Below are 27,482 nucleotides of genomic sequence, written 5' to 3'. Positions count from 1 at the left end.
AGGGCCCGCGTGACCCTGGCCACGGGCGTTTCGGGACACGTGTCTCGAACGGCGGGAAAAGACAAAGAAACGTTAAAGTCAGTATTAGTTGAGAAGCCGGAGAGGACGGATGCAAAAGGTGTGTAGAGTGTGAATTGAGAAGCGAGAGCGTGGGAGTGTAGAAGCCGAAGAGTGTGAATCGGGAAGTCGAAAGCCGCGTCTGAAAATAAGACGTACGACAGCATTGTAATTATTTCCTTGCTTCGAATATTATTAATTAAATCAAAACATCATTACTTGTCCTTTCCTCTAAGACCCATTAAGATACTACATATATATATAAATGTACGGACATCAACGTCCGAGACGTTCGTCCATGCCAAACGGTAACGCGTACAGGAAACATTTGTTCAAAATGACTTTGACTTTAGCTAAATTTTCAAATTGGAATTAGCTAATGGTCGTTCGCTTTGTAAATGATTATTTCTTTTTCTTCTTTTTGCCTGCAGATTAAGCCCTCCCTGTTTGACGGTTTAAATTTATTAAATTAAATTTATTAAACCGAATATATATATATTCGTTTGTACTACGATTACTCTCATACTCTATGTATGGTATTATCATATCGACGCTATCAGTTCTTACAGTATCACGATCAGAGTCAATTTTAGAATAGAAGAAGCGATTAACGGCGGATCGCAAAGTAAGAAGCTTATAACATAATTGGCAAGGAAGTCGGTAAATCGATCAATCAATCACCTACATCCAACCGTCTAACGAAAGATGAAAAGCCATCGCGATAACGATCCTTCTCACCTGCAGGATTTTCCGGATTCACAGACACGAAGCTCGAATTATTCCTCATCGACCACCACTTTTCGTTTTTCGGCTGAAACATCACATGCTGGCCATTCGTCAGCGGCTGAACGAAGAACGATCTCTGCCCGATCGACATCAAGGCGTACACTTCTTCTTTGCATATCGTCACGACGACGAAGGTGTAACGTAAATCACGTCAGAGACCAGGACACTGTAACCCCAAACTCTTTTGCCCTGACGTCACCTTAGGCGACCACTTCTAAACATTCTCCAGACAGCCGATACTTGAACATTACACATGGCGACCTTGGCGACAATGTATATTGCCGGAGTGCCTGAGGGTTCATCTATGTCCTAACGGTCCTTCCACCGAATGTTCTAGAAGCGTAGCAACAGTCACGTACGCCTACAGGGTAGTGGGGATAATGAAGGATGAAAAACAAAAGAAGAAACAGATGTCACCGAAAGTAAAAAATATTGTAAGAGCCTCAGTCTCGAACGGTCACGCCTAGAGCTCAGAGGTGTCTTATACTTGTATAAACGAAATAAGAATAAAGTGTTCTCCTTCCTAATAAAATTTCTTTTTATTTTTACGTGACAAAGGAACTCGCGTCTCCTTCCAAGCTGCCTTGTCGAAGATCGCAGTTCGCCTTGGCGTTACGTCGCTCGGACTTGGTTTTACCCTGGCGCACCCAATTCACGGTGAAATTCGACGACAGTATCAATCGATCGTTGGCCATGGTCCTTAAGGTCCAGTTGCTGATCTCGAGGAACACCGGCTCTTGGTGGAGATACTCGCGCCAAGTTTCTCGGTCTTCGTGGGTCGATCTTCTGTTCCGCGCGCTCTCATTCGGGATCACACGAGGGTAAACGATCTCGTACTCCTGCAAGCTTTGCAGAAAGTCGCTCATTCGCGACTTAGTAGCGATCGTGCCGAGCAGCCACGTGGCGAGGAGAAAACTGGGAAGTTTCGATCGCGTCATGTCTCGCGCGCTTTGATCGAAATTTCAATAGGATTTTCTGGCTATCCAAAACTCGTCAGGCATGCTCGTTCACTCGCAGACGTAGTCATCGCGATGAAAGCAGCTAGTTCGCAGACCCGATATTCTCATTTCATTTCGCCGGTTCGTAACGCGTTCGAAACTCCGCGTCATATAGACGCGGATGCGACGATACTCTCGCGATCTAACATTTTCAATGTCTCGCGCTTTATCACGTAGCTCGCGCGGAAGTAATACGAAGGTGAGTCGTTGGTTTTAATACACAGGGTGTTGTTTAATCGATCGTATAATGGAGAAGGGAACGATTCTACGGTACACCAGAGATGAAATGAAATCATAGAATGCAGTGGTTTTGTAGGTAGTGCTTTATCGAAAAGATTAACCGTGAATATTTGCTCGACCTATTTATACCAAATTGATACAGAATCTTAAAATACAGACGAATCTTTCTCAATTTCCTTCGATCATCGTCTCTAGGCGTACGAAACTGCCTCGTTGAATTCGAACGTTTCTCGATTTCCTTCGACGTCTTTCAATTTCTTCTTTTTTCAATCGCCGTTCGCCTTCTCAAAGCTGTCTTCGAACAGAATTCTTAGAACGACTTCCAATTCCTTTCGATTCGTCCAATCGTTTAGCTTTACGAAACTGTTTCGCTAAACTCCTTTTTCCACTGTACTTGCGTATCGTAACAAACTCGTCGACGGTAACTCGCGTCGATTAACGATTCACCACCAGTAAAGTAACCGGGAATGCAGCAAACTAGTAGTCGGTAGAACGAAGCGGAACGTAAGTGCAGCGAGCGATAAGAGCGATCGCGACAATCGCACGCCTCGCCGTGCGATTCCCACGCGAACGAATCATCAAATTCGAGCCAAAGATTCTCACTAACTCGAAGATTCGCGCCAGTATTTTCCACGCGCGCGTCACAGAAATTCGAACGACTTTCGCGAAAAGGACGGAAGGATAAGACGATCGATCGGATCTCGGGTCGATCGCGATACCCCCGGACAGAAGGTTTCGACGAAAAAGTGGAGTAGACGCGACGAAGGAGCGTCGTGCAGCAACTGGTGGCCAATTTATTCACCACGTGCCGTAGGAATTTAATTTTCTTTCGCGCAACAACGATCCACCATCGGAGAAAGTAGAATATAATTAATTTCGATCTCGTGTCGATCGCGACGTTCCGGATGGAACGTTTCGCCGAAGAGGTGGAATAAACGCGACGAAGGAGCGTCGTGCAGCAACCGATGGCCAATTTTTCCACCACGTGGCACCACGTGGAAATTTAAACGTTTCCCATGAAAATGATGCACCATCGGTGAAAGTAAAATACGATAATTAATCGGTCGTCGAGTCGAACGTGATATTCCGGATAAAATTTTTCGATGAAAAAAGTGGAGTAAACGCGACGAACGAGCTTCGCGTTACGACTGGCAGCCACATGGACGGATGAACGCGGCTGGAAACGCACGCGAGTGCAGCGGCGAATTGTGCGTAAGAGTAAACGCGAACGCGAGACTGGAAAAAGCACCAGCGCTTTCCGCCCGCTGAAGTTCTAATAATGGCAGCTTTATGTGCAATCACCGAGAAACGAGGATGCTGGCGAACGCATTGTTCGACCCCGACCGAGACGATTTAACAAGGGCCGAGGATTTCATCTTGAACGTTGCTCTCGACCCCACCAGAATTCTTCGCTTTCCCTTGAACCGCGAACTCGAGAATATCGTATTCAGTAAGGCGACGAATCTAATGAACGGGAATTAAATCTGTTCCGACAGCTTCCTTTGCCTGGATGAAAGAATAAGTACGAGAGATAAATTATGTCAGATAATGCACAGTGAGTGACTGGCAGAAAAGTCATATCTACTTACGTGTATGAATTCTAAGTAAAATTTATATTAAACATTTCTTTTTTTGCCTATTACACACTTTTTTTTCTATTCTACGATATCTGTCACACGTTTACTCGTCTCGTCGATTAGAATTCAGTTTTATAAAATTACAGCATTTCTTCTTCAAATTTTCTTCAGGGCTTTCGATATTTGCGATGCTGAGTGCGTGGTGGCTGTGCAGCTACAGCTAACAATATCCTGTATATCAGTATCTTTTATAATCTTATACAGTAGCTGTGAAAAGGTATTTATATGCGTTAGGTTGTCCCAAAAGTTTCTTTAGTTTTATAAGGAAATATAATGTTATTATTAATGAATTCTGTACGAATAAAATAAAATGGATTCTATTACTACAAAATAGATCATACATAATTCAATACAATAATATGATACAAAAAATGTACATTTATTATTTCCTCACAAAACGAAAGAAACTTTTATGCCAACCTAATGCTAATACTTACGTATCTCTATCTTTTTCAATTTTTTTTCATCAGCCGTTACATTTCACTTTCAGCTAGTGTCAATAGTTCGTAGTCATACGATAGTACTATCAAGTGACGCGAAATTTATCTGTCCATCTGCATAGTGGATGGTTTTCGACCAGTGACTTTAAGCGATTTTCCACTTTCTTCGTATTTTTGCTTAGATTCCGCTTCGCTTAAAAAGATTCACATGTATCGATATGAAAATTATTGGAAGATATTCTAACAACTTGCAAGAGTATTCAAGAATTTTTGAGCACACTTTTTAAAACACGAGAACGTAAACAGATATTGCATGATCCTAAACGATCCAGCGTGTAAATGTCGGTAAGGCTTTTGCAGACAGAGGACAATTAATATGCTTTCAATTAATATAATTGATTAGCACGCTGGGATAAACAGAATAGTAGAAATAATACAGAAATACTTTTTGTAGCCACTGTAAGTAGCTGTTGGGTACAGTATTGTTCAAAAGTAGACAGACGCTCGATTACTTTTGGCAAAATGTACTTTACTCGCAAGATTATGCGTAAATGGACTGCAAAATTTCATAACAGTTAAACGTAAAACGGACAATAGCCTACGTTTTGTAAAATGGTTTATCGAAATTAGGAGATAAAGAATTTCAGATAAGTAAGAGTGTAAAAAAGAAGAGAAAGATGGTTTTAATATTAATTTGAAAAATATTGAAAGGGACATTTCTGATTTTCTTATCCGTTGATAAATTGTTGTTTGAATAATTGCTTCTTGGAATAAAAAATATTTCTTTCCATTTTATTTGCGTTTTACACGACGAGATGAATGGCAACGAACGAGATGCAAAATGAGAGATGCTTAGCATCGAGGCATTACGCGTGGGCGATAGATTAGTACTGACTCTTCAGAAAGAAATTACATTACGCTTAACGACGATCGTTATTCTTTCCTGGAATGGTTTTATTTCCTCTTAACAAGGCGATGTCGTCTCACGTTTTCTACGAAAAACAAAAAATTCCATTCTTTGCCTTAGTTTTCATTATATGCTATCGCACGATAAATCATATCCCTTTGTTCACAGATGTGGAAATTTAATTAAAACCGATTCCTAGAAACGAATATGCGTTTTCCATTGGAACAAAACCCTATATCCCGTTAGAACCTTCCAGGAATTCAAGAACTTTGTAATTTTCCGTTTGACGATGTCGGATCTACATTCAACCTAAGCTCTCTCGATTTCTACGAAAATGATAACACGCAGATTTCCAGGATGCTGTTGAAAGAACAGAATGCACGAGTATAAACTGAATGCTTTCATTTAGGCAGTGTAATTACGTTAATTGGTTACAGCTGTAAACGCGCTGGTATAAACTATATAGTTTAAGCGATTTAGTAGATACCTGATCTCGCGTTTCCCTGTTTCCAGCGAAATTTTAGTATTATAAACGGAATGCGGATGTTTGTGCGTTTGAGAGAAATGTGGGTGTGTATAAACGTCCAGGTTGTACACTCTTGTTCACGAGTATCGAAAAATATGCCGATCGTTAAAATTGTTCGCTTCCTGCAAAATAATCAAAATAATTGGAAACCAATCGGAGGATACTTAAAAATTAAAGTAAAATAAAAAGAAAATTAAGGTATAATTAATAAAAGAATATTGTACAGAGATCGTACGAAGGAATTTAAATAAAAGTTGTGTACAATTTTCTAATGTTATGTGTCCACGAGAAAATTCCCATTCTATTGGGTTTTCCCAAAAATTTCTTTCCTTTTATAAGGAAGTGACAGATGCACATCATTTTTTGTTTTACATTATGATCCATTTTGTTCTATTAGTAGAAAACGGATCATACAAAATTCAATAAAATAATATAAAAGAAAAAATGTTGTGCATCTATTATTTTCTTATAAAACAGACAGAGACTTTTGGAACAACCTAATATGTTTCTCATTGACATCCTTGGGAATTAAGTAGAGGATAATGGAAAAATGGAAATCGATAAAAAGTATTTATTATTATATTATTTATAGAGTTTTAATGAGTATTTTTCTTTTTAGGAAAGTTTGTTACTTTATACAATTTATTGGTAGTGTATTGCTATAACAATTTTTCTAAAATTTACAATTTAAATTACATTGGTTCGTTGAACGATCGAGTAATAACTTAGCAGTGTTTTAAATCTCATTCTCGTAGATTTGATTGTATTCGTAATTATTATAATTATGAGCATCGTATTCTTAAGAACATCCCCTTTTTATATTATCAATTGTTCTTTGATTTATCGACATCATTAGAACGAGAACATCATTATTATTTTCTTATTTCTGAGCTTCGTATTATCGATATCGTCGTAATTTTATTGACTTATTAATCAATATTCATCGTAATATTATTATGAAACACATAAGGAATGAAACTCCATGTACACATTTATAAAATGAAAACAGCATTTTCATTGGTAATGCGACAAATCTTATGTATCGTGTTGTTGTGTAATATTACAGTGTATGTTACAATGTACGTATAAACGCGTTAATGGAACCAATTATTCTCATCGGCGACTAAAATGATTCACGATCGTGTGTTACTTCGTCTGCAATGTCAGGACGGATACATGATAATTGTTAATGTAATTTGTAATACTAAAGCTAGAAACAGATCGATCCCTCTTATCGTCAGATCGTTCGGAGCACCGGTACCGATATTGCAAAACGATTTCTCGCAGCAAGTGGTGCAAGCGGAGAGTTTTGTTCGTTCACCGACCACTATACATCCGGAGTCGCATTTGTCAGTAAACTTTCTCTCCACCGACCAAGTTTGTGGACTAGACATTGAATCTCCGGTGCTGGTAGTGTAAGAAAATCGCTTTACCTGAAGAGAAAGAAGCAAACGTGAAAGGAATATTTGCAGATTTTAAACTTCGGATCGCAAGAGACACTCGTACGCTAAAATATAGTATTTCTTTTAATTTTGTCCGAGTACGAGCTCATTTTGGGCGGCATTAAACCACGAACTTGATAGTATCGAGCGAAAAGAGGAAAAAGAAGACTGAAAAGAAAAGATGAGAAAGAATTCTACATGTACGTAGAATGATTCTTGATACTAAAATTAAATTAATATTTGCAACAATTCCTTGTTTCACTCTGTATGACATTTCACATTGGAACTTGTAACGAACACGAGTGAGTGTGAACGTAACATATTTTTAGTCGAGGGAATATCAATTTTCCAGAATATCTCGCATCATTTCCAGAGAATACGGTTCGTTCATTGTTAATTCGGTCGGCTAATATCGATTACGGATTTCGTAATATTTTTGCCGTGTATGTGCAAACTGTACAATTATATCATATCCAATATCATTGTTGATTACCAATAAATAAGAAGAACAAATAAAAAATTGCATTTGCATATTCCCTCAAATGTGCACACCATGTACATATGTTCCTATAAAGCGGATTCAATTTCAATAAAGTACGTAATTATTATGAAACTGAATTGATCGACTATATTGAACATTTGCAAACACTAATCGCGTTATGAACGAAATGAAACTGTGTCTCTATCTTGAACAGCCTTCTCTCGCTCTCGTGTTGACGATAACTAATATCGCTTTTAGCTAGCTGTTTGCTATATTCTGTTTGCTTTAAAAGCACGCGATCAAAGCAAAATATCAAACATCTGCTGAAACACGTGCGTGACCTGTGTATAATCAACAAGCGTTCGAATCGCTGTTATCATTTGTCATTACCATACAGGTCCTTTTATCACCAGTGCACTTGTGCCCGAAAGTGGTGAAGTTTCCGGTCAGATTGGCGCATCTCTCTCCATCTTCCATTGTATCACACTGATGACACCATAAATCGTTTGCTCGTTCCGACGCTGCGTGAGTTCGATGTTCCGTAGTTAACAGTTGGCCTGATCATCGGACACAATCAACCGACAAATACGTATTAATTAATAGAAATCGTGATTTATCCTAGATTTCTAAAGATTATTAAAATCGATGTAGGAATCGGACGTAAGACGTTGGGCAAATCGTTGTCTACTTTATAAGTAGCTTCGCATCTTTCTCTCTTTTATTTCTTAGAAATTACTTCCTTCTACTTCTTCCTTTCTTTCATTTTTCAAACAAATGTGTCGTGCTTTCATTAACGTCAGATTTTTGTACATTTTTGTAAAAATAAATAGATATTAGTCTTGACATTTACAGACACATCGGCGATATGCGTAAGATGAAATTTCGTCGCGTTCGTTGACAAGATTGCTAGGAAGCTTATCACGGAAGAAAAGTGAATTAAATGCACCGTGTACGATGATCGTTGTTTACACGATTCGTAACACAAATGGCTAACACCTACGAGTGATGGCTTCAACAGGTGCACTTTCCTCTATATGCAGTTTATATGTAGAGGAAGATCTTCGCTATAAATAGACGAAACATCGTTCCTTCAGACATCTAGTGAAAACTCCCTCAACAAAACACGCTCCTAAAACGCAACTTGCTCGTAAAACAAATAGGGTCATGTAACTGAAAGGAACCTCGAGAAAGAAAGAGAAAAATGGGAAGAAACAGAAACTTCCATTTTCCATTACAGAAACGCTCTTTGTTGAAAGAAAAATTCCTCAAATTAAAAATTCTCAAAGACGAAATACCGCCATTGTCTATCCTGGCAAATTATCTTCCGTCTTAACCAGTTACCTACTCTTGACGAGTATACTCGTCACGCGTAAAAAGCAGTTTTTGCTGTTTAAACTGCAATTTCAGCGAAAACTAAAATATATTCGTAAATTTGAAGACGTTTCGACCATTTGGAAGCCAGGACCAGGTAAAACGAACAAATGAAGAGATATAAATAATTATTATGAAAAAAGTATAATACAGCGTGAACAAAGTAGTTGTTCTGTCCTTTCTAACGCATTTTAGTCGCATTAGTCGCAACGGCTAACTGGTCAATACATTGTCGAGTCGAACAACTTTGGTATTCCGATCGTATCGACGTGAAAATCGGCGTGACGAATAAGGCGCAAGAATCGCTTTCTTCTCTCGTAAATACCGAAGATGGACAACGCGTATCGGCGAATTTTTAATTTCAGAAAAATGTAATTTGATTCGTGGCGAAACGTGTGAGAAACGCGTCGAATTAAAGAGGCGAAATGCGAGGCTTATCATTGATGCTTACGACCATGGAGATAGACGCGACGATCAGGAAGTACGTGACAGGGTACATGTATCGGCCATGTTGATAACGTCTAGCGCGTCACATTCGAAAATAAATTCGGCTGTTTAAATTGCGATCGGCTGATGTCCTTGGCGCATTGATCGCATGCTGGTGTATGGCGGCGAGCGCGTTGCAACGCAAAACGAGCGGATTTGGGTACAATAGACAGCCATATTGAGAATAGCCAGAGTCTGCGCTGGATGGGTACAGCTGCTCCAGAAACCTTGAAGCCCATGGAAAATCAATATCCATGGCAGCCGGAAGGTCCTGTTCGTTCAGCGGGAACGTTTGACGTCAAAGTTTCTGCGCATTCGCATCACACCCAGAAAAAAGAAAATTCACTGTCACTGAATCAATGATTTGTCGACACCGCAACTAAAATTCAACTTACAATGCCTCGAAAGCTAAAATAGTCCGACACTCGCCGTAAAAATATCTTTCGTTTCGTACGTTCATTCGAACGAAATAACTCGTCTGCAACTGTGGACCGAACCATTTGAATTTTGCTCGACGAATTAGAGGAAATCTTCGAAATGTGTTATTTAAATCTTCGTTACAGGTCCAGCTAGAAAAGTTGTAAAAAGCTACCCTTACTTTCTTCTTCGCTATTCCGACTAATTGTACTTCTTTCAACATTTCTTTACACGTAACCTATTGTTAATCTTTCCAATGCTTCTAACTCGTAAAAAAAAAAAAAAAGAAAAAAGGAAAGAAACAAATTGTTTGACTCAATTTTTGAAAAGTTATTCTGTTTTAAAGAACGAACCAACGCCTCCTATAGCCCGTTACACGAGACTTCGGGATTTTGTTCATTTTGTAACGAAACACGACTATCCCGATCACATTGGTAGAATTTGAAATCATCCTGAAAGTGCAAATGTAAAAGAGAGAAAATAGTTGTGGTGAATATTTGGGGGGGGGGGGGGGAAATAGTACATAGTATAGATAGGTATTTCGAGCGTACAATAAATATCAAAAATTATTCCATTGAATATCAAGATGTATCGGTACAACAGATAATTGACTGTTTAATTAATTTCGTGAAATTAATTTCCTCCACGAGATACACCATAAAGAGCTATCTTCAACATGTTATAGACGCTAAATACCGTCCCATTGAACATTGAGATGCATCGATGTGATGGATAATTGACTGTTTAATCACTTTTGGAATTTCTGCAAAATATACACTCGCACTAAATATCTTGTTACTTAAAATACAATATAATATGTAATATGCGATATGTAATATAATATGTAACATACACGTACACACGCGATATATTTATAAAGAAGCACGTATCAGAGTTGGAATAATTTCGTGAGCAACAGTAGACGGTAAATGTAATTTGCAAACGACCTCTTTATCAAATATCGATAAACGCGATCGACATGGAAGGGATCAGTGCTTATGCTGGCCAAATATACCGTCATCATTCAAACATCCATCGAAACTAATCCCAGTACATACCATTCGAATAATCGAGTAACTTCGTTATCGCGTATGATACAGTGCACTTACTTGATTGCAATGATATCTCAACGATTATTAACAGATACCATAACTTATCCGTCACTGAGAAATGTTAGGTTCGACTGATAAAACGTACAGACACCAGAGTATTCGTGGGAGCAGTCGAACGTCAACGATTCTACGATCTCGGCATATTCCACCTCAAACGCGATTCCGTAAAATTCAAACTAATCGTCCAGCGAGCTATTCCATGTTTTCCAAACTGAACAGATCGTGAGCATCGGCCAGCGATATGGGAAATGAAGATAATTTCCAATTGTTCGTAACATCTGACGATCATTCGACTTAAAACATAGTTCTCGCGGTCGCGGCAAACAAGTTACGCAGGCAATTTGTCAGCTGTCGAACGAGAGAGCTGGCTGGTTGTACTGCGTTGAAGCAGAGCGATTCGAAGAACGGCAGAGACGCGAAAGGGAAGCGTTCGCCGAGAATACGTCCGTTTCGTCTTTCTTGTTAGACGGTGGAAATGAATTGGCGATTTCACCATGAATACTACAAAGGAAGTTAACGCTGTAACTGGCGCGAGTTTCGCGCGCGATCGACCAACGTGTAATTAAAATGATAATCTTAATAGATCCTCATGGACAAAGATAGCGAGGCTGGCAGTTGGCGAAGCGAGCTAAGCAAATAGCGAATTATATCGCGTGTTATAACTGGATCGTGGAAGTTTGCGCATATTTTTACACTGATAAATTAACCCTGCTGCTGATCCTCTAATATTTCTCGTTCGATCTCATCTATTACAAATAACAGATACGTAAGACAACATAGGAAAATATATAAGTAAATAGTATCGCGAATAATTACGAATAATTGCGTTCATTTTCGTTAAAGGTAAATTATATTGTATTTACGTGCCAAGGATAGAACTGAAATTGCCGCTGATATTGATTTATTCTTGTTAAATTTCAATGTCAGAATAAAAAAGTTTAGCAGTTAGCCGTTGCGACCTCTTTGAAAAGCGTGTACCTAAAAGTGTGTCGCGAACAGTAAGCGATGGCGAGTATACTCGTCGGACACGGAGTACGGGTGGCTGTTATAATATAGAATTAAGTTGTTACGAAACGACTGTTTTATTTTTCAATTTAGTACTGACGGGGCTCGTCGTAACGTAAAATACTGCCATCTCTTCGTGACGAGTATACTCGTGGAAAACAGCCAATTGGTTAAACCAGGACCAGATCACGATACCGTTTAAAGATGAAATTTGTAGAATGGTTAGAGTTAGAGAATATCGGAACTTTGTATTATTATAACGTTTACCATCGCTGCGCTCTCGATATTAACCCTTAACTGCTGCTCTGGGACTCCCAGACGATATAAACATCCGCGTAACTTCGCTCTCGAGCAACGCGTGATGTCAAGTGTCTTGGTAATTTTCAATTAAGTCGCCCCTTATCACTATAACTTGTAACTTCTCATCTTTGTTCCGTATAGGAGTAATTGAGAACGTACAACTTTCCTTTCGCTTTGTTTCGTCTTGTCCATTATGGATGAAAAGAAAAGAAAAGATTACAGTTACGAAACGAATCATTCTTCGTTGATCGCGATACAATGGAAATGTTTACAGCGAACGTTCCCGAGTGCTTCGAATAAAGAAAGAACGATGCAATACGATACTCTTTGACTTATAAATAACTTTCCTTTGAGACCAATCCGTGGATCAATTTTCTGGCTCCGCAGACGCAATGTTACACGTAATCCTAGGAATCGTGAAGTTTTCAGTCTTTTCTAATATTATTTTTCAACTTGAAATTCAATCTATTGGACGTAGGAATATTTTTACTGTAAACTATTAGAAAAATGTCCATCGTATAATCGACGAGCATCGCGAGAGTAATATCCAGGCTTTAAATTCTAAAGGCTCGTTACCGTCCAACTGTAGTAGGCAACGTCGTTGCTCTAAACACGTACGTAATTTTGTTCACATTGTATAACCGATAACTATTTTCTTTTTATTATTTCTTTTTATTCGAATGTCCTTCAGCTTTCGCTTTACCACCGTACATCATCCCTACGTCATGCACCGATACTATTTTTCTTTTACACAGTGACACTTACTTCTCTGCTTGACCATGCGATCCTGATCATCATGCAAATGGTCTAAGACTGTTGTCGTGATACTCTACGGAATAACTAAAATTGTTGTATCGTTCTAACACGTTATAGATTTTATTAGAGAGGAACGTTTACTCGATAGAAGACTCAGATTCATGAAATAAGACACCGGTTTTCCCTGACGCCACTTTACGATATAAATAATTAAACTTTTTCTCCCTCGTATACGGAAAACTTAAAATACTTTTCCTGTATTATCTTTGCCAAATCTCCTGTCAATTTCGTTACTAAAATAAATGTTACAGTTATCAGCAATAATCGCCTGCACTCGACTATACGTTTCTTTAATTAAAAATTTATCAAAGCGAAGTCTTCGATTCTTTAAATTCTGCAAAATTTGATGAAACGCGCAATGACTCGAAACTTCTGACGAGTAATGTACGCGAAAGACTCTGTATACTCGTTAGGTCGTTCCTCAAACGAGAAACAGATCGAACTGTTCGCGTTCGAGTCAAACGTAAAGGGAAAAGATTAAATTTCTTAACTCTCCGTCGATAGGATCCTCATCGACGTTTATGACAGTTGACTTTTCTTAATTAGCGAAGCTTCAAGCTTTCGATATTTCCAAGTTTCAATAATTCTCATTCTCCGTTCGCCTTTCAATGACCGTTATTAGCGTGAGCGTGTGTCAATAATGAAAGCGAACGATGCTCTTTTGAACCTTCCTTTCCTCTTCCATTCGTCTTCCTTTTCAGAACGGAATAATGGCTAGATCTACTTTACTCGTTGCGCTGATTTAACGAGTGCGTGTTTATTCTCTCTTTATTCTTCGTCTGCTTCTGCCCTCGCATCTGTTGAACATCGATTCGATTGCTGAACTCGACTGTGTGATTCTCCTATCAGGAACGACATTTGCGTCGGAATATACATGTTACGGTCGTTCTTTAAAATTCTTCTAAATTAAAAGTTCCTTAAAACTCTCCTAGCTGCAAAGTTCTTCTCCTGAAAGAGTCGCGGTAAACGTGGATATCTGACGTTACGCGTTCGTTAACGAGCATCTCTTATGTCAAATATTACAAAGCAACGATTTACCCAAAATATAGAAATATCTTCCGAAATAGCGGACTCATCGTTAGATTATTAGATCGCGGATGTTCGTGCATTTGTGGGAATTTTAAAAATGCAAAAGTCCATGAAACGTTTAGGAAACGTAGAGGATGAAATAAATCTTATCTATATATATCTTGAATATGTTTGTGTATGAATATCTTATGATTTGTGTGTATGAATATCTATATCTTTGTGTATGAATATGAATATCTTTGTGTATTTGCTACGATATAATTATTAAAAAGAAGAAGAAACTTTCAATCATGAGAAAGATGGAATATAATGAAATATATTCAGACATTGAATAAAAATTTTTATTTTCATTTCGGAAGATGGAACGAACACGAAATATGCAGCAAATTTTGCGAATATTTCAAAATGAAGGAACTGCGCAAATATAAATATTTGCATGTTAATTGCACTTAATATGGAACACCTGACTTTAAAAGCTTCCCAAAAACAGAAACATGCTTTTCTTTTCAATTGCTTTCGAGAAATTAATAAGTCCTTTCTGTGTCGCTTTATAAATTCTTTTAACATCGATATTACGTTTTTTCCTAATATTAAATTCTAACAATTTCTTACAATTTTTCAGCTGAAAGTTGTATTAAAATAATTTTGGCAACCGCTGAAAATTGTTGAAATTGTTGCACCAAGAGCGTAATTTCTGGGAAAAAAGGGTCGATGAGAACTCAAATCCTTCCGGGACTGTTTTACTCGCTCTATTAAACAAACATGTTTAATGATAAATCATGCAAAAAGTAATATTTTTTACGTTCATTATTTAACACGACTCTCAGAAAAATTTTATAGGCTGTCAAACGTAACAATCAACTGCATTCGAACAACATGCTTTCATTTTTAAGGAAATGTTTCATTTATTATTTGCGTTATTACTTTAATAAACGTTTGCTATACCGTTAACGTTCATATCTATAAACCAACGTTTACTTACAGCTTTACCCTTACATAACGTCAATCTTCGAAAGAATTACGAATTTTTATTATACAATATATTAATCTTAGTTATTATAACGTTAAGTTATTAGCAAAATTACAAGATTGAAGTTACCAGAAGAAAAAAAGCGAGGTGTTCGTTTCCTCTTTTACAAATATAGAAGAGGAAGGTTGCTTAAGAATGATTAAAACGTAAAATGAAATTCTAATTAAATAAACGCCGTATTACCATTTTTCTACTATAGTTTCGAGTAAATTCCGCGCACTAATCGTATTTCTCTACGGCACAATAACAACATTCTGTTAATCAGCCTTTGAAATGTCACCGCAAATGTTCCATGTGCAACGTGATTCCGTGTATTCCGTGATAATTTTCTTAAACTATATGAAGTTAACGTTTATAACATTCTATAAAGTAATAAGCAAACTAAATGAATAGCCTTCATCACGCTGTATATCCTGTTTGCATATTTAATATCAATATCAAAGCTTCCATGCAAAAAGATGTTGTATTTTGCAAGCGTATTTTATTACCGAGTGCATAATAATTCATTAACAATCCCCACGATTTATCGTCACAGTACGAAAGTACGTTCAATAATTTACATTCTGTTTTTAAACAGGCTGTTGTAGCTATACTTTGTTTTCACGTATTTCAAGTAAACATATCATCGATAAATACACCAGTACAAACGCTATTATATCGATGCAAACGTTAAAACATTTTCATCCTGGTGAAATGTATTTAGTACATCAATTTTAGCGAATTCAATTAATGTATGACGAATGTTAAGCATTTACTTTGATTCGTTGAGTTTTAAGAATGAAATTAATTAAAATTTCCTTCAATCAAGGTAGATGTAATTTTAACAGAAAATTCCATTAAATTTCTATAAGTATTTCTAATGGTTACTCTTATGCCTATAGATAAAAATTAAAAAGCAAACTATCCTATAAAAATTAACAGATAAGATTATTTTTTCCTGTTAATTTCTATGCCATAATTGCCTCTTCGATTCCCTATTTCTCTACGATTTATTCGTCTCGTACACAATTTTAACGTAATATTTCTAACAACAGACAGAGATACTTAGTTAGATTTAACACGATTCTTTTTTTCGCTTTTGTTAAAAAATTATTCGCAGACCGCAGCTCCTCCTTCGATAAATTTTAATTCTCATTACGTATACGTACATAAAACGTAGCGAGTACGAAACAATCACAGAATAACGTGATCTTCGATGAGATATGATGTTTTAATAAGTTCTGATAATAGATGCATCATTAAATATGTAATTGGAAATGGTTGTTAATCGCGAGCATTAAATAATAATGTAATTTGAAAATAAATTAAATTCGATATATTTATACCGAATATATTAAAGACGTTTTAACATCGACATATTCAACATTTACTACTATTTTCCAGCCACAATATCTTCTTGTCGTTACGTATTTGAAACCTCCATAATATCTGAATTTATTTTAGCGGACACAGCAGTATGTAAAAGTTACATTAATGAATAAAAAAAAAAAAAAAAAAACAACAAATCGCGAGTATCTTCGTTAACTTACAAGATACATATTATTAAATATCCAAAGAACAATTCTAAACAATTTTGCAGAAATAACATTCCAAACAAATATAATACTTATTAATTGATATATTAAATCCGTCGGATGCAATTTTTTAATCGCACATGAAACAAACGTATATTTCTCATTTCGTTGAATTGTTTTCTACATTTAAATTATTCCTGGATAGATGAGAATTATACGAAACTCACGAAATAAGGAAATAAGCAAAATAAAAAGAAAAAAGAGAAGAAACTGGTAGATTTCACTTATCGTTAAACTTATATTCTTAAACCAAGTTAAACTTAGTTCGCCATCTTCGTGATATCACGCAATTCAACAAACTGTCAGATGCAAATACAACGTTAACATAGAATTGTAACGATAAAAGTTATATTCGAAGTTATGGTGATCTCTTCTGCTATGACTCATCATTGTGCAACTGTAACTTATACCATTAACAAATCTGTATTTTCAGCCACGTTTCTAACTATAATCGTACATTCCATGTACATAAGTAATGTCCACATTGAGGAACGTATAACGCTTAGTTAATAAATTCGAAACCACATCGTTCGCGTGTAGTCCACGTGAACTATATTTGAATTGTGTTAAAATGGCAATTTGTAAATTTTATACGTCATATCGAAGGGATTAAGGATATTGAAGGAGAATACATAAATATTCGAGTCGCGTACATAAGTCTTAATATTATAATAATAAATAATAAGTCATAAATAAGTCATAAATAAATCATAAATTTTCATAATCTTAGTACGTTATTGATCTACGATATAGTAAAAGTTCTATACAATAAGTAATAAGCTTTATACAATAGCTCGTGGTTGATAACTCCGCGTTAAATACAATTTATGGCAACAAAATTTTATCCTATTCTAACAGTTCGTGGAAATAAAAATCGACGGACTTATGCAACTTCCAGTTGGCAAACAAATTAACGCAAGTTTCCAACGAATGAAACGCGAATAATGAAATTACACGAATACCGAGGAACGAACTTTAAAATTCCTCGTATCGATCGAATCGACTGTTATTCATTGAATTTTCCAGGATCGCTAAAATAGGCTAAATCTCACGGACCAAGGAATTTCCGACGATATGAAGGAATTAGGTAACGTTGTCGGAGAAGAGTGCGCGAATGTAATACAATATCTTGGAAAAGTAAAACGTTTCTTTTAATAATGTAAATGGGCTGAAAAATATTGCGGCAGAAGCGAGCAATTACTGATTCTACGTGAAAAACCGAGTGGAAAATGTGGAATAAAATTTGTAAAAATTTCAGTACACCGGTCAAATCCTCAATTTCGATGCTCGGATGAAAAAAAATTAATTATGATAAATCATACCAGGTGTTTTTCCTATCTTTCTTATTTTTCACGTAGAATCACAGTCTGTGTTTCTATTCGATCTATTGGCCAAAATCTATAAAATTCACGTGGCGATCAACGTATCGATGCATTCTGTCAATTAAAAAAAGAAGATATAGCATAACGTAGAATAATCTTTTTTATTGCGATAGTGATGGAAATTTCATTATCGAGATTAATCGTGACCTTGTTGAAAGTGTGATCGGCGCTATAACGAAAGAGTAGTTAGGCGAGCGGAATCACGGCGTGGAATGGAAAAGCGTGAGAAAGTAGTCTCATAATCGAAATTCTGTCGTATTTTACAGCGAGGATAAGAACTACTCAAGCGACAATCGAATGTCACTTAAGCGCTCTGGAGATGGAATCAATTAGTACTTGAGTGGCGTTAATTCTTGCGCAAAGATCAATTCTCGCAAATTATTCGAAAAATAAGGATTAAAAGGTTTTTACATAGGGAAGCGTAGGATTGAAGCTTAGGATTTAATTTTGACGCGAATAAATAAAAGTTTAAGAATCGAGATTTAATTGAAATAAAAGTAGGATCGTTAAATTAAAAAACGTGAATAATTCTCAATTTTTGTCGCATATGAAGTATAGACACAAGTCTTTCAAATAATAAAATATTTAACCAACGTTAAATATTTAACTATAACGTGAAAGTAATATAAATGTAAATGAATATCGAACATTCTGAATTATAACACCAATTAATCGCATGCTAATTAATATTTATGAATCATAAGCGAAACACGATGGAAAATCGAAATTCGATATATATATTTCGAACCGTAAAAATAAGATCAGTAGAATGAACATGAGTTGGTGTACGCTAGTTTTTTATTAAATGAAAAATAATAGATACGAATAGTAATAATAATGGAATATTTCTTAATTAACTTTTTCATTAATAGATATTATGTTTACATATATACAAATAAATATATAATATAACAAATAATATATATGTTATCAATTTAGGATATGAGTATAAAATTTCTCACCATGTCACAAATTTTCCCGAACGTTATTTTTCGCATTTGAACTTGCAGTTGGATACTACGACTATATTTCTTATATCTATTTACAAGTTTAATAAAACTATTTTACGCTATGGCTTCGCTTGTTACTTACGGCTTCTTCAAACCAAGCGATTAAGAGATGGAATAAAGCTGAAATTACGTGATATAATATGCGCGTATACTTTGTGTGCCTGACATTGCGAGCATCACACTACTTACAAAGGAGATTTTACCTTGTATAAATCATACTTTTATTTTGGCAGCATAATAAATTTTATCCGATTACTTGAAAGCTGTTTGTATTCCGAGTTATTAAGCATCGTTATAACAACGAATGGTGTTGATAATTCTCTAATTTATTTAAATTTCCAAATTAACATAAAGTGTTACGTAATTATTTTATAAATGTCTTAAAACGTTATGAATATTAGTTTACATATAATCTTCCATTAGAGAACGTGGGCAGATGAATATTAAACTTTGATGGAACGCATCTAACGATGAAATATTACATATCTATGAAATTCATCTAAATGATTAAATATCAGATATCTATGGTATTCATCAAACGATTGAATATCAAATAATATAAAGTAAATATAAAATAACAGTTAGCAACATTTCGATATTATGGATTAATTGAATTAACTTTTAAATCGAAACACAAACGTGTTAACTACAACCTGCGGATTAAAGCGATTATAACTTACAAATTAACATAAAGTGTTACGTAATTATTTTATAAATGTCTTCAAACGTTATGAATATTAGTTTATATATAATCTTCCATTAGAGAACGTGGGCAGATGAATATTAAACTTTGATGGAACGCATCTAACCATGAAATATTACATATCTATGAAATTCATCTAAATGATTAAATATCAGATATCTATGGTATTCATCAAACGATTGAATATCAAATAATATAAAATAAATATAAGATAACAGTTAGCAACATTTCGATATTATGGATTAATTGAATTAACTTTTAAATCGAAACACAAACGTGTTAACTACAACCTGCGGATTAAAGCGATTAAAACTTTTTCCTTTTTTTTTACTTTTTTTTTTTGATAGGAAAACTTCAACCAATACTTTTGTGTAAGCCTGTGAGGTAAGCCTCGACTTCTAAACTAACTTCGTAAGCTATAGAACTAAAAGAACATAATCGTAATGTGATACGAATAGTCGGAAGAAATTTAACATTTATTTAAAAACTATATATATGTATTTAAAAACCGCTATATTACAAAGTCTTCAACTATATTTTTATGAATCTGTATAATTTTTTAGAATTTTAAAAGGATACATATATATATGCAAGCTCCCTAGATTTCATGTAGGATAGGGATTCTTTTTGTTTCGCGGGTAGCACGACAGGCTGTGTTTCACGGACAGACCGATCTTCCCTTGTTTTACGGACGACCATTTTAAGAAGCACGTTTTTCCCGAACGGACGGACAGAGAGTTACATTAGAGACAAACAAGGTTACGGAATAGTTATTTAAGATTTTAAAGACTGAAGAAGAAAGATCGGTAGCTGAGGACGTTGAAAATCGATTCTCAATTTTCAGGTAAACATTGTACTAAAGACTTGTTATTTCCCGTTTATATAATTATTGTTATTTATTGTTATAAACGCATATTAATTGTCGTTTATTTTTGTATTTTATTATTTACTTCATAATAAAAACTCGATTTTCAGACTACAGAATCGATCCCTGAATTATCACCAAATTACGATCTTACAAATCGATTTTCACTACGCCATGCCGTTAGAAGTGAAGCTACGTATCGCCATGAACGAGAACGCAAGGGGGGGGGGGGAAATAGAATGCATAAGAATCCATAAGAAAACCAAAAGATGAAGTATGTGATGTCTTTCCTCCAGAATATCAAGCAAGAGATCATCATCCGCGGTTATTCAGTTTATCGATAGTGAAGAAAGCCGCAAACAACTTAACCAAGGTAAGCCATTACAGAAACATTGCACTCACGATGGATGACGCAACGGCAGCGTCATACATCGGTACAAGTTTAAACTTCGTGTTTCGAGATATTTACTTAAAAGAATCGGAGATCATCCCCCCACAAGGAAAATAAAGACCGAAATCGAAAAGCCCAATCTTCAAATAGAAACATTATTAGAGATCTTCCAGAAACAAAACATGCATGAGAGAGAAGGCACAGACTTTGTCATAAAACAATTTGATGGAACGCAAAAAGCCACAGATTGGAGTATGAAATATTCATATTTCACATAAGCATCCCTTCCATACTCTAATATGAGTATGAAACCGAATACGAAAAATACAAAATCCAAACTGATGAAAAAAGGATCAAGAATTTGAAGAAATATTTGGGAAAAATAGCATCAGAATGGTACCAAGCAAATCTGCTGAAGGATGAAGAATACAACTGGGAAAATTGGAAGGTGGCAGTTCAAAAAGCTTGTGGCAATAAAGGTTGGTCTGCAGTACGATACACTTATAACTTTAAATACATTTCAGGTTCATTCACTGAATATGTCATAAAAAAGGAATGATTAATATTGGAAGTAAGGAGGAAGACTTCTGAAGAGACAGGGATAAATCTAATTGTTATTGGATTACCCATACACATTCAAGATAAAATCGATAAAGAAACAGTACAATCAACAAATGGCTTAATCAGATTCTTGGGGCAATATCAGACAAAGGGAAGAAAAACACAAGGGAGTAACACAAGATTGGACAGAAAGCCAGAGCCACTGTCCAAGAAACAACCTTGTGTGATTTATGAAGCACTGAATTTCCCAGGTCGATTTCACCCAATAACAACTCACCAAAGAAATACATGCACATACTCATCGATCATTTTTCAAGGGCTGTTTTTATGTCCACATTGAAAACACAACACACAGAAGATATCATAAAACTTATAGACTCAACAGGAGAAACTGATTCCATAAAAATTATCCTTGCAGACCGATACCCAGTAATGACATCCAAAGAAATTTAAGAGTATACCAGGAAAAGGAACATTAAATTAATTTTCACCTCGACAGACTGCCCATCCTCCAATGGACTGAACAAAAGGGTAAATCAAACATTAGTAAACAGGATCAGATGTAATTCAGACAAAAATAAGAGAAACTGGACAAAAATCACAGAAGAAAGCATAGAAGAAAACAATAACACCAGACACAGTGTAACGGGGTTTGCCCCAAATCATTTACTGAATGGAAAAATGATTGAAATCGTCCCTAAGGAAATACTGGAGAATAAGATAAACCTAAAAAGAGACAGAGAAGAAGCATTCAAAAACTCAACAAGAAATTTCGAAATCAACAAACAAAAATAAGATAAAAAAAGAAGAGAACATGAATTTAAAATCGGTGATATGGTCTTCACCCATAACGGAAAAAAAATGAATAGAAATAAGTTGGAAGAAATTAGGAAAGGACCTTTCATAATTCTAAGAAGGATTTCAAACTCCATATATGAAGTGGATAACGGTAATCGGGGATCTGAAGGGAATCTGTTCCACTCCCCATTCGAGGGGCGGTGTAAACTCCCTAGAGTTCATGTAGGATAGGGATTCTTTTTGTTTTACGGGTAGCACGACAGGCTGTGTTTCACGGACAGACCTTCTTTTGTTTTATGGACGATCATTTTAAGAAGCAAATTTTTCGCGAACGGACGGACAGAGAGTTACATTAGAGACAGACAAGGTTACAGAATAGTTATTTAAAACTTTAAAGACTGAAGAAGAAAGATCGCTAGCTCAGGACGTTGAAAAGCGATTCTCGATTTTCAGGTAAACATTGTACTAAAGACTTGTTATTTCCCGTTTATATAATTATTGTTATTTATTGTTATAGACGCATATTAATTGTTTATTTTTGTATTTTATTATTTACTCCATAATAAAAACTCGATTTTCAGACTACAGAATAGATCCCTGAATTATCCCCGGATTACTATCTTACATATATGTACATATTTGTATATTTATATATATATATAGAGAGAGAGAGAATGTTACAAGGAAGTAATCTAAAACTTTGTAAATTTGTAGTACATGTTTAATGAGAGAAGTATGAAATATCTGATAAGCGTAGATCCAAAAATTAATCCTATTTATTTGATATACCGTACTTTTTATTTAACATTTAAATCGAACCCTCGATAGAATAGATAGAATAAACGTGTCCAATAAAATAATCTCCTCCATTATCTGATTTGAATTCAACGAATTTTTTTTTATGAATACACATAGAGAGAAATTACCTATTGTGGACACACGTACAAATCAATAAATAATGCATGTCGTGGAATATCGGCTACAGAAGGAATAAATAGAGAATTATGTATTATCCACAGATGGCAGTTATACAGTGACTACGAAAGGTATTTAAGTAATATGAATATAAATACATGATACATGTATTAAACTTGATATTATTTAATGGTACTTTCATACGATTATAAGGATTTGATTTGAAATATAAAAGCTGATAGGAAAACGGTTCATTGGAAAATATGGACACGCGCAAATATTTTCTCGTGCCCGCAGTATATTAAAACAGAAAGTCAAATGAAATATTTCTTATCAATGGCGAAGGATATTTTTCTCTTCTTCTTGACCCAGCAATTGGATTTCATCAATATTATATAACGTTGATTAAAATTTCCTTTTCTCTCGAGTGAGTACTATAAGATCACAAAATGACATAGATCTCTTCTTTGCAACTTGCTGAATATAAAACTGCGTCCTTTTACAGGCAACCATGTATATTCCAAGCGTGATGAAGGGATTAGATCATCGTATCGTAAATTATGCTTACTTCCAACCCCAAAGGCAGACTTTCTATGTGCTTGTCTCTTTGCTTCGAGGGCCAGCGAACTCTTCACTCTATATGACAGAAACAGCCTAGAATCCAGGGGGAAATTTAAAAGTCAATCAAGGAAGGAACTGCAAGATGGACAGAGCAAGGTCTCGTAGAAATGTATGAGATTCGTTTCTCGCAAATTACGAGATACGGAAACGTTTAAAGTCATCTACAGGCGGAAATCTGTTCAAGACAGTCGCGGTAATGTTTCGACGTTATATGTCATTCGTTAAGCCAGCTATTATTTAAATATGTTCTTTGAAATTAAGTAAAATCAAAGTAGCTGAAAAAGTACAGCTGATAAAATTACGTTCAAAACGTGAATGAACAATAATTTTTACTTTCGTTACGCTGTTGTTATCGATTATCCATTATTTCTTATGGCAAGAAATGGGAACGTGCTTAATTTACGATAAAAACGAGAAACAATACGTAAAATATTTTTCACGATAAATTATTTTCATATTGTTTGAAATAATTTTACGCTTCCGCGATATAAGTGGCGAATGTAATTGAACAAGAATCATTTTTGATAAATGTAACAGATATATACCGTATATATATGTGCAAAATATATTGTAACGTGTTAATTCATAAAGTTACGTAAAATTATTGGAAATCTATGTGGTATGTTTAAATGTAGGTATGTTTAAATATTTCATTCATGTTTTTATTCCATTGAATTGCAAGTTATATAAAATCATTTCATTAATAGTATAGTTCAATGATATAAGAATTGCGAATTAAGAATATTGTTTATTAGTGATATAAATAATTAAATTAGTAATAATGTATACTTAACACGTTCTTGTATTTTGTTATTAAGGTAGAGTTAAATGGTTAAAGAATTAAAATTATTTCAATCTCAATCTCATGTTTTAGAAGGGAAAACTATAATTTTTGTTCTTAAAACATATCATCCCCTAATAGTCTGCGTTCGAATCATGATTATTCTAAAAACCACTATGATTGTGTTATTGAAACAACGTCATCAACTAGTTTCTTAAAGTACGTAGATGCTATTGAAACAAACTACGTACATGCATAGTAAGTTTATATGAATATTAAACATAAGAAACTTGGTTTGACTTGATTTGGCTGAAATCAGCTTGTCGACGTGCATCATAGAAATAAGTCACGTCGATCAAAGTTGTAGCACAATATCTATTAGACTGTCATTAAAGTCATCCTTGGTACATTAATAGATGGTATCATACAGTTAAACGACATGTCATAATATTCTTTCATCTAAACCATAGTAGCAACAGACTGTTTCCTACAGACTAGAGGTATTTCATGGGACGATCATATAAATTCTTAAATACAATAATGTATAATACACATACATGAACCAAGTATAATACATACATGAACCAAGTCTATAAGCATAATCTATAGACTATAATAAATAAGTGAAACATTTTGAATTCTGTATTAGATTTGAAGAAATCTCGAATAAATCAAAAGATATTAAATACTACAAAACTGTGAGCATTATTAAGGATTAGGATGTGATTTTTTGAAAGATATAAATATAATTTATGAATAGTTTCAAAGATGAAGGTGAAAGAAATCTGTAACAAGAATTAGTCCCTTAAGGAAACGTTAATTACTTTGTTACTGTAGAAACACTTGTGGATTCTTCGTTATAAAACTAACAATTATCTTTTATCTAAAGGATATGTTATAATACAAAGATTCTTAAAATTATTCCATGGAATATCCTATTGATATTAATGCTGATTACCTACTTTTTAACCTATCATTTACAAAGAACAGTTTATTTATCGAAGCTATAAACTTTTTTGTCCACTTCTGAGCTTTCATCGAAGATTTATGACGTACATGGTGCAATAATGCCTAATGCGATTCTCTTTAATATCCCATATTTCATACATTCTCGTACCGATTACACAAATTGTTTGAATTCAAGAAACATGAGATCACTATACCGGTATAAATTTGTTATTTACTTGATCTGAAATATCCTTTCAAGTTTGAAGTGAAAATGAAATTCTTTCAAATAATCTTTGACTTAAAGATGTTATTTATAGTTTCGCGTTTATCGATATTGATTCCCTAAATTTAACTGATTTTATATGTATATTTATTTTACGATTTAAGCATTACATGTTAGTTTAAGTATCATTTACATACCAGCTACTTGAAATCCATTTAATTTCATGTAACTTAACTAATTACAGAACAAGGTTTAACTTTTACGTTAACTAAGCTCAAAATGTCCATGAAGCATGACTTGTTTCTGGAAAGTCATTTAACTATTTTAACTAACGAAATGTATAACGAAAATTATCGATTTTCAGAACTTTATAATATAATGGAATCGTTTTACCAATATGCGGACAAACAACACAGTTTTCGTCTATGAATACGAAATAAAAAATTTAAATAAAAATTATATTAATCCTTTCGATACGAGTTGTTTTTAACATCGATGGTACGTATAAAGCAGTAAAGCATGTGCGTGACCTGAATACATTTCCGGTCTTTTTATAACGATTGTGAACAAATAATGTATAAATAACCTTCAAAACTATAACGTATGTTTCCAGATAAAGAAAATAATCACAGACTTCGCTGGATGCATAAGCATTCATAGACAACATCAATGGAATTTTTTCTGATGAATATGTACTTCTCCTGTAGGAAAGTATGAGATGACTCGTTTGTTTGTAAGAAATGTTCAAGAGCAGTTATGAAATCATTTACGGATTTCACTACGTTTTACATATTCGAAACTTTCCATCTTTGCATTTCTTTTCTGTCTCCCCTTTCTCATGAATACTTGAATACATGATTTTTTCAAATGTAATAAAAAAAAAAAAAAAAAAAAAAAATGCTAATTCGTATATTACAAAACTTCACAAAAATAATCGTAAGAATCTGTTCTATTTTTCCTCGTATATTTCCTTGTTTGGAAAAAGGAATAATTGATGACTTGTAATTTGTAAAATTACGCTAATAATATCAGTTTACTTGTACAAGATGGCCACCATACACATATTTGTCACATTAGAAAATATAGACCTAACCAAACAGGAATATTACACATTACAAGTTAACGTACATATATATGTAGTATCTATTTACAAGTATCGCAGATTACCTCTTGAAAAGTAAGAAAACATAAAGACTAAAGTAAAGTTGTAAATCTAAACTACAGTTCAAATTATACAAGACATGTAAAGCTTCTCTTGAAACGTTAGGTGCGTACTTCGATATACAATATAAAGAAACATAGCCCGCGAAAAAAGTTATATAGTACATACCATACAGATCCCTCGCCATAACTTTGTCAATATGCGCAACGAAATCGGTAATTTTCGCGCCATCACTCAAACACCGTTTCTCTCGCTTTGGATAATTGAATCAAATCCAGATCGTCCATGTTTACAGCGAAGCAACATGTGATACCGCCAAAAGTGCTTTCCACCCCCTCGCATAACTGACATCGGCCGTCCGTGGAATCAACGGAAGGATTTTGAACGTTGGAGAATGCGTAACGCTGATTGGCTATTGAGCTCCGGGGGTCGATCGTAGAAGGGGACGCCGGGTCGCAACGAGCCTCA

At 34.9% G+C, this 27,482-nt stretch overlaps 1 protein-coding gene and 3 long non-coding RNA genes across 12 annotated transcripts; 3 read left to right on the top strand and 1 right to left on the bottom strand.

The window, feature by feature from the left end:
- The first annotated feature begins 546 nt into the window (after window positions 1-546).
- On the top strand, window positions 547-1,747 carry LOC125384899. The gene is made up of 2 exons (XR_007223749.1): window positions 547-977; window positions 1,402-1,747. It is a non-coding gene; the product is annotated as an uncharacterized LOC125384899 (long non-coding RNA).
- Window positions 1,748-2,146: 399 nt separating this feature from the next.
- LOC125384872 lies at window positions 2,147-27,414 on the bottom strand. Of its 7 annotated transcripts, none has more exons than XM_048404961.1 (4): window positions 27,183-27,318; window positions 9,324-9,940; window positions 7,905-8,071; window positions 6,216-7,024 (listed from the first exon to the last, which is right to left on the bottom strand). In XM_048404961.1, exons 2-4 carry the CDS (start codon window positions 9,382-9,384, stop codon window positions 6,755-6,757), a joined length of 498 nt encoding a protein of 165 aa, XP_048260918.1. In that variant the 5' UTR covers window positions 9,385-9,940; window positions 27,183-27,318; the 3' UTR covers window positions 6,216-6,754. The 7 variants fall into 7 exon arrangements, 5 of the variants coding, with proteins under 5 accessions (XP_048260918.1, XP_048260919.1, XP_048260920.1 ...); XM_048404962.1 differs by lacking the exon at window positions 27,183-27,318 and adding an exon at window positions 10,142-10,217; XM_048404963.1 differs by lacking the exon at window positions 27,183-27,318 and having other exon boundaries at window positions 9,324-9,678; window positions 9,767-10,069.
- On the top strand, window positions 20,766-21,712 carry LOC125384886. Of its 3 annotated transcripts, XR_007223728.1 has the most exons (3): window positions 20,778-20,987; window positions 21,179-21,453; window positions 21,530-21,712. It is a non-coding gene; the product is annotated as an uncharacterized LOC125384886 (long non-coding RNA). The 3 variants fall into 3 exon arrangements; XR_007223729.1 differs by having other exon boundaries at window positions 20,766-20,987; window positions 21,179-21,712; XR_007223730.1 differs by having other exon boundaries at window positions 20,766-20,987; window positions 21,168-21,712.
- LOC125384876 lies at window positions 23,647-26,758 on the top strand. Its single transcript, XR_007223714.1, has 4 exons — window positions 23,647-23,706; window positions 23,785-24,093; window positions 26,217-26,350; window positions 26,466-26,758. It is a non-coding gene; the product is annotated as an uncharacterized LOC125384876 (long non-coding RNA).
- Window positions 27,415-27,482: the final 68 nt, after the last annotated feature.

Source organism: Bombus terrestris, chromosome 4, assembly GCF_910591885.1.
Source record: "Bombus terrestris chromosome 4, iyBomTerr1.2, whole genome shotgun sequence".
NCBI classification, from domain to species: domain Eukaryota; kingdom Metazoa; phylum Arthropoda; class Insecta; order Hymenoptera; family Apidae; genus Bombus; species Bombus terrestris.
The sequence above is the reverse complement of the archived record's forward strand: the minus strand, read 5'-3'. Positions and strand labels throughout refer to the sequence as shown.